The sequence below is a fragment of the Abramis brama genome, assembly GCF_963993115.1.
Source record: "Abramis brama genome assembly, chromosome: 7".
Classification (NCBI taxonomy): domain Eukaryota; kingdom Metazoa; phylum Chordata; class Actinopteri; order Cypriniformes; family Leuciscidae; genus Abramis; species Abramis brama.
In genome coordinates, this window is record NC_139969.1 from 26020276 (window position 1) to 26039674 (window position 19399).

A 19399-nucleotide genomic window follows, 5' to 3' on the forward strand; every position below is an offset into this window, starting at 1 on the left:
TTTTCAACTTTGGGTTTGTTCTTCTATGTGTTTTTTTTTGTGTGTGTTTTCCCCATTGTTTTGGAGCACACTAGCTTATAGATAACAGTAAGCTAAGGTAACATACTAAAAGCCAAAACTTTAAATAGGGCACTATTTAAGGGAACAGCCATGTGTGTGTCTGAAACCAATGTGGCTGTTGAGTGCACTTACTCAATCTCACATTCAATCCCACTACTGGAACTGTGATCTAGAAATAAATTTGATATTGATATGAGGGTAGGCAGGCAGGGATCGATTCAGAGGCAGTGTTGTAGTCGAGACCAGCTCACTCGAGTCCGAGTCGAGACCGAGACCAGAGAGGGTCGAGTCCGAGACCGAGACCAGAGAGGTTGGATAACCTAAGGTTGGGTCTAAAAACCAGACCTAAAGATATCTATATAAGGCAGACATTTTCAATACATAGTTGAGCTAGCTAGAGGCTCCACATCACATCTGACCAGGCTCCTGCTGCATTTGCGTGGCGCGAACGTTAGTCTCAATTCATGCGCAGTTGCACACAAGAAAGTCAGCAATCATTGGACGTTTCAATCAAACAACAATTTAAAGAAATATTAACATACAGTAACAATCATGAAATATTTTGAATGGGACTCGAGTGGACTCGGGAATAAGTCCGAGTCCTAATATGTTCGAGTACGAGTCAATTCCGAGTCAAAGTGCACACGAGTCCATGACAAGACCGACGAGACCATTAAAATATGGTCTCGAGTACACAACACTGTTCAGAGGCATAAGGTACTATAAGTATTACATACAACAATGCAACAATAAAACAATGCATTTACTTTTGATACTTAAGTACTTTTAAAAACAAGTATTTATGTACTTTTAAGTAACGGAGTAATATTTGACCAGTAGTATCTGTACTTTCACTCAAGTAAGGAAGTTGTGTACTTTATCCACCTCTTGTCAGGTCGTGGAATGTCTGAGAAGTGACGTATTGTCAATGTCATCTGGTGATTGTCCGCCTGTCAGTGTAGTGTGAATTGGCCTTTTCATGTTAGACATCTGTCTTAAGCAGTCAAAATGCTTTTTGAGGTTCTGCTATGGGAACTTAAGATCTTTCAATTCTCACCCTTCCTTTGGGTAATTTTGACCCAAAATTGAGTACAAATTGAGAACATTTGAATACAAAAAGAAGAAAAAAGAATGGATTCGAGGAGTTTATGTGGTTGTAATACAAAAAGGAACAAATCCTTCTCTCCCATAGGAATAAATACTTAAGTATACATAGGGAAAAAAATTTTTTTTATAATGTCTACATGTGAATGCAATCTGAATGCATACTGAAGAAATAAATTCAGGAACTGACTTCAGGACCCAGGAGAATATTTCTGTTCATTTGCTCCATACAGAGCTATAAGACCATTTAGTGGCAAGAGTCATGAAATAACATGTTATATTATTTGTTTTCCACAAGAGGGCGGCAGAGACACCCATATGACCCAACGTGAGATATTCTGAGCTGATTTAAACTGGTTATTACATGTATTGAGGGTTGAGAGTTATTTTGAATTTAAGTTGAAAGAATGTGCTTCAATTATTTATTGATACAAATCTAGAACTTTAAAAGTAAACAAAATAAAAGATAAAAAATCTCCAAAAAATATTTGCATTAAAAAATGTATAATATAAAATATTATAAAACTGAAATGATTAAGTTTTCTGGACAAAAAAAGGGTATAATTTTAAGGCTTTGTGTGATTTTTTTTAAGGATGCAAGTTGCATGGAGTGTCTATAATATATACACACCATGTAAACAATGTTTTGTTTCATTTCATTTTTGAATAAAAATCAACTTCACAAATGGAGCATTAAGCAAAAAAAATAAAAATACAATTTATTATAAAAAAAGTGTTTATTAAATGATAAGTTACGAACAAACTCTAGAAAAATGGACAGCTCATACATTTCCAATAAACTGAGGAAATATTTATTTACAGTCAAGTTTGAGTTTGTGAGAACTGTACAGTGTGCAAACAACAGGGAGACTCATATGCCAGGAAAAAAGCCAAGGTCAACCGAATTAAACCACAGACATGCTGTCGGGTTTCAGAGCGACGTCAACGAAGCCATCTTCAGTGGACGAATTCTCTTCATGTATAGTGCTCCCCAGCCTCCAACATCCATAATTACAAAGAAAGGGGGACCCACCGCCAGATCCAATGTGCCGCTTCATCTCCCGTACAATCATAAAAAAATTAACAATTGACAAAAATAATCTAACAATCATGTCTCTGATGTTTTGATTGGCCCACTTAGACCTCCTTCACTTTACCATTGTGGGCAAATCCGTTAGTGTAGTGCACATTGCCGTTTTCTAAGTGTTTGCCATTGGCCACTACCACAGGCTCAATCACAGTGGTAATGCCATTCTGTTTGGGTTTGTCCTCAATAGAAACAGGTAGTCGCTTGCCCTTTACGTAGGCCTGGATCCAGAAGTTTGAGAAGAGGATGAAGAAAAACATGCCGTAGATCAAGATGAGATGAATGAAGAGGGGAACTTGGAATTCACACTTTTCCATGAAGTAATACTGAGAGATATGGACAGTCACCAGTACAAACTGAATCTGTGGAAAATACATGGAAAGAAATTGAATTATAGCTCCATCATTTTAAAGTGCCCCTATTATGCTTTTTTGGATATTATCTTTAATGTAGTGTGTAACATAGCTGTTTGTGAATGTAAACGGTCTGCAGAGTTTCAAAGATCAGTGTGCACGATAAATGGAGTGGAGTTACGGTCTCCCAAAAGAAAGAATTCTGAAGATTCTGAATCACCTGAAACTAGTCGTCAGTAACTCCAGTCTTACTACGTAGGTTTGTAACAAATTTGCATAATGTCAGCCTATGGTCTTCATTGGCTGTCTGCAAACGTCGTCTACTTTTACCCGCCCTCAAACACTGTAGCTGGGGCCTGAAAGAGTTTGTTTCGTGTTGTCAACATATCAGAAAGAAGCAGTTTTCTGCACTGTGAAAGCAAATGCACTTTGACTCGGGCTCGAATTGATACGGTAAAACCAATGCCATCGTTACTGTTTGTGTCACGGTGTATACAAGTGCTGAGGAAGCCTCCGGAGCTGAAATTCAGATATGGTAACGGGCTTTTCATTTCTGACAACCGCTGTAAGCTTCCGTATTGATGGCAAGGAATGGAATGTAAATAGAATGTAATGACAATTGTAAGACAAGTATAAATTATAATTTTTTACTTCAATCTCAATGTATGCGTGCCATTTTGGTCACACACTGATGTAAATCACATAAGATTACGAGTTTAAATGAGTTTCTACTAACCAGTTGGATAGCTGTCATGTACTTTTTCCACCACAGATACTTCTGGAAGCGCGGCCCAGCAGCAGCTAGACCGTAGTAGGTGTACATGATGACGTGGACACAAGCGTTCACCAAAGCATGGAAAGAACCCATGCCACCGACTGTCATTTTCACATGAAAATAAATGGAAGTAATTGAAATTAGACATCTTTACACCAGTGAATACACCCTAACCTTATTCCCTTGTTTATACTTTGCCCACATGCAGGAAAGAAAGAAGTCTTTTATAGGAACAAAAAAATGCCACCTAATTTCACAGGCTTTTTTATTTTCATATGAAAAAACAGTTTTAATCTTATTTGGGTCGCAACTTCATGGGTCTTGAAGCAAAACTGGGTCTTGAAGCAAAACCAGTTAATAACTACTGATATATTAAACCACCCAGCAAGCAATTTTGCATTTAAAAGACGTCTAATAGCCGTCCAAACACAGCCCTGACGTCTAGGGTGAAACAAGGCAAAATTTGGGTTGTCAGTGAAAATTTAACAGACGTCTAACCATAGCCCAAGTATAGATGCACAGACTACGCATAGAACACGTTAAAGACATGAAACCAAACACCTTGTAATCACTGTTGACTTTGCTTACATGATGGAATATCATACATATTGCATGTTATTTTGGCAAAAACGACATGAAACCAAATTCAAGGTTACTTTGGCTAGAAGTGGGTTACTCATAGCTGGACTATATATCAGGTCTATAGTTAACCTAGACCAGGGATGGGCAACTTCGGTCCTGGAGGGCCACTGTCCTACAGAGTTTAGCTCCAACCCTGAAAAAAAATCACCTGCCTATAATTTTCTAGTAATCCTGAGGACCTTGATTAACTTGTTCATGTGTGTTTGATTAGGGTTGAAGCTAAACTCTGTAGGACAGTGGCCCTCCAGGACCGAAGTTGCCCATCCCTGACTAGACGGTGAAAAGACGGCTATTGCTTGCTGGTCAGCGACTACAGTGTTGATAGACTCACCAGGAGTAAGAGTGATGCCCCACCACCAGGTCCAGGGCAAGATGGAATGATGGAAGATATGGAGGAACGTCACCTGACTGTGCTTCTTTCTCAACACAAAAAACACCTGGATCACAGACACAGTTCTCATTAACTCTTGGAAGCTACTGTATATTGTGCCAGATGGCTTTGCATCTCCTATTCCAAATACAACATTAAAACACACAAATTTAAGGCATGAAGACAAATTATTCTTACCGTATCTAGAAGTTCAACATATTTGGAGAAATAGAATAACCAGGCTCCTCGAACCATCTGGGGATATAAGGAGAAACACAATTAGCAATAGGCATTACCATTCAAAGGTTTCGAGTTTGTAAGATATTTCAAATATTTTTAAAATGTTCACCAAGGCTGCATTTATTTGATCAAAAATACCAACTAGTAATGTTGTGAAATATTATTACCATTTAAATTACTGTTTTCTATTTTATCATATTTTAAAATATAATTTATTCCTGTGATGTTAAAGCTGAATTTTCAGCATCATTACTCCAGTCTTCAGTGTCACATGATCCTTCAGAAATCATTCTTATATGCTGATTTGATGCTCAAGAAACAATATTACTTATTACAGTTGAAAACAGTTGTGCTGCTTACTATTTCTGTGGAAAATGTGAGGCTTTTTATTTAGGATTATTTGATGAATAGAAGGTTTAAGAACAAGCAGTTATTGGAAATAGAATTTTTGATCAATTGAATGCGTTCCGTCTGAGACAAAAGTATGAATTCCTTTCAATAACATAAGAACATGTTTGAATGAAACAAACTTACTCTGAGAGCTTGAGGACTGTTGGAGGTGTCACAGAGGTCACATCGCCAAGTGTACGTTGTTCCCCAGCCAGACATCAAGAACTGTAAGCGTCAGGCAGATCGAAAAAATTACACAAAAGCACAATAACATGGTTTGTTCATCTTTTCCCTTCAATCATAATTTACTCACCCTCATGTTGTTCCAAACATCTGATTTACTTTCTTCTGTAGAACACAAAAGACGTTTATCAGAATGCTCACGCTGCTCTTTTTTATATAATGAAAGTGAATGATGCCCATAGGCTCAAAAAATCATAAAAATGCACCATAATGTTGTCAAGTCTGCTTTTATGATACTTTTATGGTGTCCATTTGTCATTTTTGGAGCTTGTCAGCTATGGTCACCATTCACTTTCATTACATGAAAAAGAGTAACTTGAAGATTCTGCTAAACATACCCTTTTGTGATCTACAGAAGAAATGCTATTGTACGGTGAGCAAATTTTCACTTTTGAATCGACAATGTCTTTCTCTAGCAGTTCTCCTCAAAGACATCAGTTCGGGTACATGAATAAGTTTAGTTACTCTCCCAAACATGAAAAAATGAAAAGGTTTCCTACCTCATAAACAATGTAGGAGTTGAAGGCCACCATAGAGAAGTTATAGACAATCATAGTTGTTTTGAGGCTGAAAGGTTTGCGATTGGCCATGTATCGTGGTCCCACATATAAAACGAAGAAGACGTATCCCAGCAAGATGACCGTCATCTGAATGGGACTCTGCATCAGCGGATAATCACGCACTCTGGCATCTGAGAAAATTACACATCAACCGATCAGCCACATGAAACAAGCCTTTCTAAAGTAGATTCTACTAGTGGCCAAAACTGTAGTGCTGTTTACAACAAATTTGAAAGCTTTAATAGTTTTTAATAGCATAACACATAAGCCAGTGATATTGGTGGTTTTTGCTCATCTAAAAAGCACAACGCAATGAGCTCTTACCAGTTCTTTTCAGAAGATAGTCGTAGAACCTCAAGACGCTCGAAAACCCCTCTTCAAACATCTTGTCTTTATTTCTTCAGACAACCAAAAAACTGGAGGACATAAGTAAATGTGTTAAAACTAGGCAAGCAAACAATGACAATCCAGCTAGTAAAAGGCTGGTCAGACTAATATCAGAAGGACAGTGGAGTCAGAGTCAACAATGGCAGCCCAGCAAAAGCAAACAAGAAACAGCTGGCCATGTGAACAGGAAGCAAAGCCCAACCTGAGTGGTTCATGACATTACCAAAGCCAAACTATTATTTTTACCAACTATACTATTGAGTGTATTGAGTGTATTGAATAATAATACATAACTATAGGTACACTTTTTTTATTGTACAAATATAATGTAGTACATTATGTCCAAATATGGTACTTCCTGCAAATATACCACAAAGTCTCTTATATGAAGTTCTGCGTGCATAATTGCATAAGAATTTGAAAAATGTCATTTAAAATAGTTTAGTAGCACATCAACTTTCCAAAAGTATTTCACATCTGTTGTACATGCAAAAAATGTTGGGAAACAACATAAAGCTCTGTATGTCAATGTTGAGTAACACAGAAGATTGAATGAACAGACTATTTAGTGTGTTTCTACTGCTCAAAACCCACATGGGATCCGACCAGACAAACCGAACAGGACTACTAAGACTTAGGCCTGGTTTCACAGGCAGGGCTTAGATAAAGCAAGGATTAGGCCTTAGTTCAATTATGACATTTAAGCAGCTTTTATAAACGTGTCTTAAAAACAAAAGTGCAAGTTGCTTTCAGTTAAAACAGCTCAAACATGCATTTCAGTCTGGGACTAGCTTAAGCCTTGTCTGTGAAACAATAGGATAGGATGACAAAGCACACTAAACAGACCCTTCACTGCTTATCTGCCTACACATCTAATGCATCACCACCTGTTTCATCAGAAGAGAACAGAACCATCATAGGAACACAAGAGGAGGAAGACACACAATTGTTGTAATCAAAAAATCTATTAAAACTTTTACTGTCCTTTCGCTCTTGGAATCAACAAAGCTGATGTCATCTGTACAACCTGAACTCCAATGAATAGTGCAATAGTGCAAAGCCAGTCAAACTGGTGAGGTGGAGAAACAAAGATATCTATCCTGTCAGAATCAGATTAACTCACTAGACAGAAACTGCTGACAACATAATGAAAATTAGTCACAAACAGTCAATACTACACAGAAAAACTAAATCCTGAAAGATGCAAAGATGGTCTAAGCTGACCAGATCAAGTGTCTCAGACAGAGACAGTGAGGGATTCCCGATCATAACAGCCTACGAAAAATACAAAAGTATGTTTTAAGCTTACCTGTTGTCTTTCTGTTGATACAGTCAACCCAGCCAAAAATAAATAAATAAATAAATAAATCTAAAAATATATCAAAAAAAAAAGAAGAAAAAAAAGAATACTGCCCCACAGGGGCAAATAAATGGATGACAGACCCAAGTAAGCAGTGGAAACAGTCTCTGAACTTTGATTCTTTCCAGTGTCCTTATTCTTTCTTTCAGTGGCCCTCAATCACAGCCGTTTTCCCCAGTGATAGAATAAGTGACAGGTCCGTGGGAGTTTTGCCAAGGCAGAGACAGGCCACGCTCAGAGGAGTCACTCCCAGTGCCTAATATAAACCTGAGCAGCAGCTCATTCAAAAGAGACAACACCCGCCTGGTTTCGGGACTGTAGCCTGCATTCAACTGACAGGAACCGCCCTCTGAAACCCACCTCAAAACTCAACGATTGGCTCTCTCTAGAGAGAAACTGGTCAGTGATTGGCTCTAATACTGGTTAGGTTTTTATTATGCAGTGGAAGTAGGCGAGAATTGAGCAGAGACTGCTCAACAATGAAAAGTCTTTTGTTTCCCCTGGGTCACAAATATGGGCATATAGGCATATATCCTTTTCTAAAAAAAACAAGATATTTAGTGTAATTGAATCAGTTTAATTTCACATGTTAAGGTCTTATGCTAATGGCTAATCTGGGCCTCTATTTCAATCTCTAGCTAGATGTGTTGTACCATTATGTTTTAAATCATAACCGCAACAATGTCAGACATTTCAGATACATGTCTATATGTCTATGAGTCAGTGAGCCCTCCAGCTCTGAGACACTATGGTCCATGTGGCACTTGTTCTACACAGGGACACTACCAGTCAGTTTCAATGGATTCCCGTAGCACTGGTCTGACCCGTTCCTCAGACGTTGAGGACAGGGTGTGGGATCCTCAAACTGACACATTCTTGTAGCAGTCCGGGAGGAGGTGAAGAATGACAAAAATCCTGACATGAGTGGGGAGTCTCTGCGCTCGAGCCATTTTCTCTGACACAAAAAGCAGTTTGATAACAGACACTCATGTCATGCCACAGCCGCTAAAAAAATTACATTTAATCAATCGCATTTTACGTCTACATACATACATATTCTAACCTGGGTAATCTTACCATTCATCATTTATGACTAAAATACCCCTTTCTACAGTGAAAGCTCTGATATTGTTATGACCAGTTGTTTGAACTTCCTGTGGTTGAGGACAAACGCTGAGCCGATCAAGAGATAAGTAAAGACAATCACAGGTAAGCATCCAATTATAAACCTTCACACATATCTGTGAATTAATGTACAGAGTCCTGTCCAGAACTCCATTCCTCTCTTTTATATCAAAACATACACTTAGAAAAAAAGGTTCAATGGGGTTCTATATAGAACCTTAGGGTTCTTGACTCCATTTTAAAGAGCCCCTTTAACCAGTAAAGTTCGAAATAAGGAGAAATGTCTTAAATGACTGAATAATATGTTCATATTGAGCCAGCCAAGCTCAAAATGCGCAAGTATTTTACTTGCGAGAACATTCGACCACTGTTGCTACCAGGTGACGCTACAGAAAAGCATCAGCAGATAACAGCCAGTTTGATTCAGTGATATTAAAAACCACAGAACTTGAAGGGGCGGATTTCTGACAGGGGTGGCATCCCCTGATAATCTTATATTTTATTATATTACTTAACCGAGATTCTAAACCTATTTATGTAATCCAACATACAAAACTACATAATTCAGGTAATATATGCAGCACTACCGTTTAAAAGCTTGGGGTCGGTAAGAATTATTTAATGTTTTGCTGCTCATCAAGGTTGCATTTATTTGATTAAAAAAAAAAAAAATAGTAAAAGAGTAATACTGTGGAATATTACTACAATTTAAAATAACCATTTCTATTATAATATATTTTAAAATGTAATTTATTCCTGTGATGGCAAAGCTGAATTTTCAGCATCAAGTTTTTTCACATGATCCTTCAGAAATCAATCTAATTTGCTGATTTGATGCTCAAGAAACTTTTTAATTTATATGCCTGTCGAGAAGTCGAGGTGTGATTTTCTTTGTGTGACGATTATAAGTCACACTCCCAGGAATTCGTGTTACATTCCAGATGGCTATCATCACCTTATTCTTCACACCACACACCTGAGGATCATATGTATACATTCCCTTCACTGTACTTTCACCAAACACCTGACTGACCGAGATAAACGTGTCTTTTTGGCATGGTGACCTCTGACCTATTTTTCGTCATCGTTTCCATTTCAGTACTATTTATGCTTCAACTGCAGAGAGTAAAGCAACTTCTATGAACCAGGACATCACATTGGACATTTGTGACCCTGGACCACAAAACCTGGGTCACATGGTTACATTTTTTGAAATTGAGATTTGAAAATCTGGAATCTGAGGGTGCTAAAACATCGAAACATTGCGAAAATCGCCTTTAAAATGTCCATTTATGTTCACGATTGTGCTGCATTCACTCACAAAAATAAATGTTTTATATACTAAATATCTTCATGGAACATGGTCTTTACTTATTATCCTAATGATTTTGGGCATAAAAAAAACAAAAAAATCAATAATTTTGACCCATACAATGTATTGTTGGCTATTGCCACAAATATACCCGTACGACTTGTGACTGGTTTTGTGATCCAGGGTCACATTTTATCAATTGTGTCACCAGCCACAGCAGTGCTGGTTATAGCTTTGACTCCAAATGTTTAATAATGCATAATTATGCAGTTAGATGTATTGATAAATGACTATCATCCTATAGATACTGAGAATAGGTACATTTTTAGAAGTTCTCTTTAGTTTAGCCAATCATGCGTGTTAGAAGAACTGTCCTCAACACACCTAAGCCAAGAAAATAATGGACATCACCACAATAAACCACAGCTAAACTCAAATTGTAGGTCAAACTGAACAAGGAACCTAATACACTAATGACCTGGGAGAGTCTGAGAGCACAATTGGTCATACATGATTCAATTTAAAGAATCAGCCGTCTCTCATTTCTCTCATTACTCTACTGAATAAACCTTTGCTTCTCGTTCCAGCCCTTGTGACTGAAAACTGAATTAATGTAATTTCGAATTACATTAAATGGGTGTGTTTTCAGGAATCAAACCGATGACTAGACCTGAATGGAAGCTATCCATAAGAACTGATATGATGCTGGTGAGAGACTTTCAGAAACAGGAGCGTGCTGATCTGCATTCATGTGCCAATACAGACACATCAGCAGATTCTGAACAGAAATGATGAGGGATTCCATTCAGTATCCTTCAGTATCAGTCTCACACTGGCTCAATATAAGACATCCTTTAAATTGTATAGAGGGAATAACCACTATTAAAAGTAGTGAAACTGGACTGTTTCTTTCAAGTTTTCTCTTTCGGGCAAATTTAAGGAGCTCATAAACCACTAAAAGTAAAAGTTGGATTGTAAATAATAGGGCATGATATCACACATTAGATTTATCTTTAAATATTTGTTAAAAATTGAGAACTAAGACTCCTATACACTAAGATTTTAATTATTTTATCTATTTAAATTTGTATTTATTTGTGTATTTGACACATTACGTTTCAATAGGGGTGTAACGATACCCTAATTTCACGATTCGATACATATCACGATACTGAACTCACGATACGATATTATTGCGATATTCTAAGACATATAATAAAAGGTTAAGAAAAAATGTACTGTTGGTTAAATGCTAAATTTGATATAACATTGTGGGTGTAAATTAATAGGCTTAGACAGTGACACCAGAATAAATATATTCATGATTCTGAACCTGAAAATACAGAATTATTTCAGACGAATATGCTTGAACTCTGTCACTGGCTAGATATATTTAAAATAATGTAGGCCACTTTTACTGGTAACATAAGACTTATAACATAAGCATTATCAGGACCCACTAATATTCCCCCATTATACATTATATTCAACATAATATATTGTAGTTTAATGTAGTACTGACTCTGAAAACTTCAATTTTTTCTCACAGGGTAATTTTTATTTTGGGTGAACTATCCACGATACATATTGTCACTATCCACGATACATATTGTTGCATTTTTGTATCGCGATATATTGTTACACCCCTACGTTTCAATGGACTTTTTTTCTATCAACAAAGACATTTCTATCAACAAAGATTTTAGAGTTTTTTTGGGGGGGAATTCATATAAATATACACTATAATTCAAAAGTTTGGGGTTAGGTTTAGGGTTATGTTTTTGATGCACACCATCATTTTAATGCTTCTTAAGGCTGCATTTATTTAATCAAAAATATTTTATTTTATTACCTTCAGAATTTATTTTAATAGGCTGATTTATATATTTTTGTGGAAACCATGATAATTTAGGTATTTCTATGGAATTTTAATTTATGCCAAATGAATTGATGTCATCTAAAGGACGCTTGTGCAATTCACAGATTCTATTGCACAACCTCAATTTTGCAACACCTCACTTGATCTGAAATCTTGTAAATCACTGGGTGAACAACAGAAATTGGAGTAACCATGTCAATCAACAAAAACACAGCCACCATTAAAAACGTCACCAACTGAAACTTCAGTAATACAACACCATGAATGAATAATGAACTTGGTCAGAAGAGCAAAGAGGATGTCTGACGACTACAACCACAGAGAGCAGAGAGATCCACACCTCACTCACTAATTTATGCAACGTCATCAGCTACCCAAAGCGATTATGTCACCTACTTGATCACGGATGCTATTCAGGCTGGATGGTATGCAATAGGACACACGGAATGTCTTCTGTCTTCACGGAATGTCTTCTAAATGTATCCACCACTTAAAGCATCGGTAAAGTCAGCATGAAACGGATGTTGTGATAGTCTTTTTTTCCCTATTGTGACATATTTCCGAGCATGGAAGCTTGTTTACGCCACAGAATAAATCATTAAAAAAGGCAATTGCTAATTTACATCTCTCAATTCTGACTTTTTTCAGAATTGCGTGGTATGAGCACAATTGCAAGTTATAAATTCAGTATTGGGAGATATAAACTCGCAATTCAGAGAAAAAAAGTCAGAATTACATTATATTTCCTCGCAATTCTGACAATTTTTAAGCTAATATCTCACAATTCTGAACAAAGACGTCAGAATCGTGAGATATAAACTCAGAATAAACTCAGAATAGCGAGAAAAGAAACAGAAATTACAGTTTATATCTCCCAATACTGACTTTATAACTTGCAATTGAGCTTATATCACGCAACTCTGAAAACAAAAGTCAGAATTGAGAGATAAGTCGCAATTACCTTTTTAAAAATGTTTTATTCAGTGGCAGAAACAAGCTTCCATAATCTGAGTGAAACGGCTTCTCGAAAAAAATAAAATAAATGTAGGGAAAAAACTGATTTTGTCCATCAGGAATTGATTGGATGGTTATGGTTTGCAATTAGTTGATCTCATGTGAGTGACAGGTTGTCCTGCCCTCATGCCAGTAAACACATCATCAGAGAAGAGTTATTTGATTAATAAACATGTATTCAAAAGAATGATGTGTACAGATAAATCATTTATAAGAAAAAAAAATACTGCAATTCCATAAAAAAATAAGAATAGTACATTTTGATTTCATGGTGACTTTAAAGCATTGAAGTTAAACTTGCTTATCCTTTCTTATGAATCTGAAAGGCAGTACTGTTACCAGAACCAAAACATTTATTTTGCAGTCCAGTTGTTGCCCATTCAAATCACTTAATATTAGAGAAGGTTGAAAGGTTGGTAGCTTACAGAGAATAACATGCCTTAACCGGTTTACAAGTTTGGACCTTTTCAAATAAAGATGCATGTGTTGACAAATATTGAGTAAATACTTGTTGGAGCATATTGACTTAAAATACTAGTTGACGGACCATCTTGGAGCTGCAACAAACCAGCATCTTTAAGTGGTCAAGCTTAGGACGTGGGTTGCTACTTAGACCAGCTAGAAACCAGCTAGAACGTTCTAGAACACAAAGGCCAGCTTAAGATGGATTTTCCAGAAGGGAGGACATTAATCATAGCCTACATGTGTGAGTTTCGACGGCAAATTTCTTCATACTCTTTTCACCACTGCAAAAGACATAGCCTACTAACATTTGCTGAATCTGAGAAACACTGAAGTCTGAAAAGTAACTGAACACTCAATGAACTTTAAAGATGCAGCTCTTCAAGTCCGTAACAAAGCACAACTTTACACCTCCATCACCTAAAACTCAATCCAAATACATCATCAATGCCACACTCAAAAATCCACTCAATAAACTACGTTACAAGTGTCACATGGTAATGTTAATTAGCCTTTTACCTGTGATTTTAGTAAGAAGTGAATAGTAAGAAGACTATTCTAAATTCAGAGAGAGGAAAATACAGAAAATAACACGAATTTTCTTGTATTTTAAATTCATTCATAGACTGAAAAACATTTTGTGGAAAGTGCATCGTGGGTTACACGTTCATGCACAGGTCACCACAGTTCACCGAGTTACATGGGAGAATATTTAACCAATTTGTGATGTACTACCTTGCTGATGCAGTATTGTAAAAGCCACAAATGTCACCTTACAGAATAAATTGCGAAAAAGTTTACATGTAGAAAAGATACACGAAATTCCCACCTGATCAATCATGCGTCATGACGCAGGAAGCGGTCTGGGTGTCCGGAAGGTCTGGATTGTTTTTGTATCCATTATTTTCTGAGACATTTCTTTTAATTTATTATGTCAGTAAGTTTGTATCAGGACACCTTTAAAGAGTTGTTTCTGGTGAGAGCCATTCAACATGATTTATACGGATAAGCGTTATTAAAATCAATGTACACGACTTTGATGAGCTAAATGGTCTCTGCGTAACTGCTGCTACTCCCGTATTGTGTTGTTAGTGACACCCAGTAGGCGTCGCTGTACTACAGTGAAACTAACAAGTGAAACTTTCCACAACATAGTGCCTGAAAAAGTATTATTAAATTATAAGTAGTTAAAATCTATACAATTAAAAGCCTAAAAGGATAATATAAACACAGTTATGTATGAATTTTGAGCATCATTACTTTTTATTGTTCAGTGTCTCATGATCCTTCAGAAATCATTCCAATATTTTGATTTGATAATCAAGAAACATTTCTTATTATTATCACCAATGTTGAAAACAGTTGTGCTGCTTAATATTTTTTATGGAAACCGTGATACCTTTTTTTCGAGATTCTTTGATGAATAGAATTAATGTTCAAAATAACCGCATTTATTTGAAACAGAAACCCTTTGTAACATTTTAAATGTCTTTACTGTCACTTTTGATCAATTTAATGTGTCCTTGTTGAATAGAAGTGTTACTGATCCCAAACTTTTGAACGGTAGTGCAGTTATAGTTAGTGTTAAAATGCTAAAACATGTGATAACCAGTTTTGGGGAAAGTTACTTTTAAAAGTAATGCCTTACAATATTGTTTTACTTCCCAAAAAAGTAACAAATTGCATTATATTAGTTACTTTTTATGGAAAGGGATGCGTTACGTTTCTTTTGCGCTACTTTTCTAACCTGGGCTTGCTTGTTTGTTTTTTAATAACAAAAAAAGTTCTATTTTTGGCAAATCTAACGATCCTTTCACACCAAATGTGCACATGTAAAAGGAAATGCAAAATACACATCTGTACACTAGAGGGCGCAGCTCAAACAAACCTTTCAGCTGTGCTGCTGTTCTGAATTGCAGAAGAATAGGACACAGGAAAAGAAAGAAAATAAACAAATGTAATGTGTATCTAAAGTTTAGTTTTATGATTGGATCATTGAAGGTCAGTAGCAAAGATTTTGGTTTATAAAGTGAGATTAAATTCGTGTAAGTACATTTGTGTAATTTAACCTAATTATTGCAGGTGTGTGTAATATTCTGAGTTTGCATTTCACTATTTTTATTCATTTTGATTAATACTGAATCTGTTTTTGTGTAAGTAAGATGAGTAAATGCTCACATTTAGTCTATAACTACGATAACCACATCATGTTCACACAGCGCACACAACTCCAACCCACACAAACTTGCGTTACTTATTTGAAAAGTAACTCAGATATTTTGTAGTAAATTTATAAGTAATGTGTTACTTTACTAGTTAATTAACTCGCATTACTTGTACCCCCAAAACTGATGATAACCTACCCTGGCCTGACATGAAAAATATCCTTGTCCTTTGAACAAATCAGCCTTTCAGTTAATTACTACTTTTATCATATAGTTGGCCATTACCTCTACTTATTGTGGTTTGTTAATTTACGGTATAACTTGTTTTTTTTAACCATAACAATAAATGCAAGTACCAAAATTGTCAATGTTTCAGACTTAGGGCCTTATTTTGTTAATGACACTGACTATTCAGATCTGTTCTATATCTCTCAAAATGTTTGTCGCTAGGCTTCACACAATCTCATTGTCTCTTGCAGTTTCTGCCTCCCAGAGAAACAGCCTTGCAGACCTGTGATATGGATACAGAGCCGGTAGCTCACCTCTCTGGTAATTGAGTTCACAGCTGGTGGCTTTGCCTCAGTGGACTTCTCACCCAAGAGGGAACAAAGGCCATCCTCTTCCTCGGCAGGTCAGAGTGGCTCATCAATAGCACAGACTTAAATAGATGTCACGTTTATGTGCCTCAGGTCCAACGGGCTAATTATTGTCGGGGGCCGTAAGCTCTTCAGTGATTAGCAGAGCATAGGAAATGTTTCTGCAATGTTCATTCAACGCAGAGCATCATCATCTACACGCTCTCATTGAGAGCCTTCAGTGCTCGTTTCCTCCATGACAGTAATATTGTTTACAGATGTGGGCTGTTAATGATTCTGCCTGGTATGAAATATTTCATGAATATTCAATTGGGAATGGCAATTAAAAAATATTTGCTTTTAGTAATTACAAAATTGTTTGCAATTTGGAGAATTTGTCATTATAAGAAATCTCTTTGAGGCAGATTACTTCCTTGAAATGAGTCAGACTGAGGAACATGTTTCTGTGGAGGAGTCTTTGACTATTTGCGTCAAAACGCCCAGATCTGTGATAGCGGACTCCTTCATGCAGGTCTGACTGACAAGAAGGATGATGTGAGGGGATTGCTGGAGTCGAGGATGAAGATGTCGGTGGTAGAGCAGGAGGGCACAACTCCACGTCTGAACAGAATGGAAACAAGACAGTTTACATGCAGGGTCAGGAAGCTAGAAGAAAAACTTAAAGGTACACTATCAGACAAAGTTACAAAAGCTGTCACTATGGCAGTGCCCTTTCAAAAGGTACACCTTTGTACCAAAAGTGTACATATTAGTACCTAAATGTAAATATTAAAACCTTTTTAATGGGTTCCGTCCTAGTGACAGCTTTTGTACCTTTTTTTCTGAGAGTGTACATACTACACATACCGCATTTTGATGGAATTGTTCATCACACTAATAGTGTTATAGTGCAGTATGGCTACAGTTTTATGTTAAAATTCCGTATACAAATATACACTTTTGTTTGCCCAAAATTGCGCTTGGTATTTTATTTGTTCACAAATTTACACTTTGAACCGGTAAATGTAGGTCTACTGTTATATTCAGCTTTGCTTTACCCATTATTGACACACGTCGTGTGAAATAATGAAATGGTAATGTGTGCTGAATTGAATTCCTGAATTATTTAACAATTATCTCTATCTGCAGCAATACTCCAAACAAAGACTACAATTTAGCAGCAAAAAATTATGATCACATAAACAAACCAAATCAGTTCATACTTGTAATTTATAACAGCTTCATTTTACTTTTCACAATGAATAGTATTAATATATATATTTTTTTTAATGAAATTTTTTTTTTTTTAATATGATTTATAAGTTGTTTTCGAACAAATGTCCGAAATATTGCCATCTTTTCAGATATTGCCATCTTTCATTTTGTCCCTGTAATGTAGGGTTTACCATGACCACACACGCACACACACACGCACACACACACACACACACAAACTGAAATGCACAGAACAGATAGTCACTTTTCTTTATTCTGTCAATTTTATGCATTGACGTCTGCCATGATGTTTACAATGCTGCTGTGATATTTATTTTATTTTATTTTAAAAGATGTTTTTATCTGATTTGTTGAGCTATGGCTCTGATTTAACTTTGCTCTCAACGGTGTAAATGAATTAGCCTATTGTATTTGCACCTTCTCTAATGCTACTTGAGATGGTTATGTCTCGGGATGAATTACCACCTGTAGAACTGACACACAAAAAAGAGCACTATTGATGTTATTCATTTCAGTTACCTAACTTAATTGAATTTTTGTTACATAAGTTCCTCTCTGTGTTATTTTGTCCAGTGAGCATATCTTTTTTAAACTGAATTTTATGCTTTAATACACTATGCCGTATTGAAGGGCCTAGCACACAAACAGGAAATGTGTCACTTCTTCTTCTTCACCCGTTAACGTCATTTGTTACCCAACTCTCTGGTGTTAATCCCGCTCACCCCCGGCTCCTTCTGTTGCCATGGATATGCCATCCCTATGGCAACTCGGGGCCTTTGTGGATGGTCTTGGGTCCTGACGGCGGAAGACTCATTACACATTCCCTTCCAGCTCCAAGTCAAATCAGTCAAAATGGGCGAGCTCATCTGCCTGCTACAGTACAGGAACCTCTGTGAAAATGTGCCACAGCACGGCTTCACAAACACATTAGTGGATTTGATCATCAGTCTTAAGCGCATCTACGTTAAAGAGACCGAATGAAGATGACCTTTCCATTCCTAATATGGAAGAGATTAAAAAAAAACTGTACTAAAGCAAACACCGCTAATGTCCCTGCTGAATTTGAATTAGCCAAATGACACAGTTGTTTGCAAAGAGGAACAGTCAGTGTTAACATTTTATACACTGAAAATAATTGGTATAGAAACAATTGCTAGTAAATTTCACAATTAATTACAAAGGAATGGCAAGTAGCAATTAATATTCAGTAATATTATCGATTTAACTGCACGGTCATCAAATGAGAACAAATTTATACTGAACTGAGCTGGACAATGCACAAACTTTGTAACAGTGATATAGTTATTTAACTGAATTGAATGAACGTTGAACTGACTTGAGCTAATAATTACACTATTGTCTTCTGTAGAGCTGCTTATAGCTAAACTGAACTTGTGTCATAATTGATGGACTTTGCCAGAATGATAGTTATTGAACTAAATTGAGCAGAATAATGACACACTGTAAATCCGAATAAGTTGGCAAAACTTTTATTTGATTATTTAAGGTAATCAGTTGAGAAATTCAAAATTCAAGTAAGCAGAACTTGCATATTTTTATATTGTACTCAGACATTGTAATTGCTCTTATTTGAGTAAATATTTGAGTAAGCCAATTCATTAATTTAACATAAATTTATCATGTAATCTCAACTTAAATATTTTTAGTAGAGAAAACTTGGCTAACTTTAACTAGCTAATTCAGGAAATTCTAACTTGCTAATTGGTAACACAATGCTTTGATAGCATTAGCATAGCATAACAATAGCTGAATGAGCACGACAATATAGAACATTTAACATCTGTTCTCAAACCAAGCTCATGATCCACTCGTCACCATGATGGTAACCCCCCAACATAACAGAAACTCTTCTAAATTAGCAGAGCAAAGCAGCAGGTTAAAATTCTGGCAAAGTTCTCTCAAAGCTATGAACAAACGTTCTTCTATAACGTTAATAGAACGTCCGTTCCGAGTTATCTGGTCTTTAATAATGTTCTCAAAACATTAGCTTAAAACCGTTATCTATACATCATTCATGGAATGTTTAGAGAACATTCAAA

At 36.3% G+C, this 19399-nt stretch overlaps 1 protein-coding gene across 2 annotated transcripts; it reads right to left on the minus strand.

Annotated features, from left to right (window-relative positions):
• Positions 1 to 1194: 1194 nt before the first annotated feature.
• elovl1a (ELOVL fatty acid elongase 1a) lies at positions 1195 to 14485 on the minus strand. 2 transcript variants are annotated; one of them, XM_084119566.1, is made up of 8 exons: positions 7521 to 7868; positions 6149 to 6240; positions 5765 to 5955; positions 5166 to 5246; positions 4590 to 4646; positions 4353 to 4458; positions 3341 to 3480; positions 1195 to 2613 (listed from the first exon to the last, which is right to left on the minus strand). In XM_084119566.1, the coding sequence occupies exons 2-8, from the start codon at positions 6207 to 6209 to the stop codon at positions 2302 to 2304; spliced, it is 948 nt and encodes a 315-aa protein (XP_083975692.1). In that variant the 5' UTR covers positions 6210 to 6240; positions 7521 to 7868; the 3' UTR covers positions 1195 to 2301. The 2 variants fall into 2 exon arrangements, with proteins under 2 accessions (XP_083975692.1, XP_083975693.1); XM_084119567.1 differs by lacking the exon at positions 7521 to 7868 and adding an exon at positions 14193 to 14485 and having other exon boundaries at positions 1859 to 2613.
• Positions 14486 to 19399: the final 4914 nt, after the last annotated feature.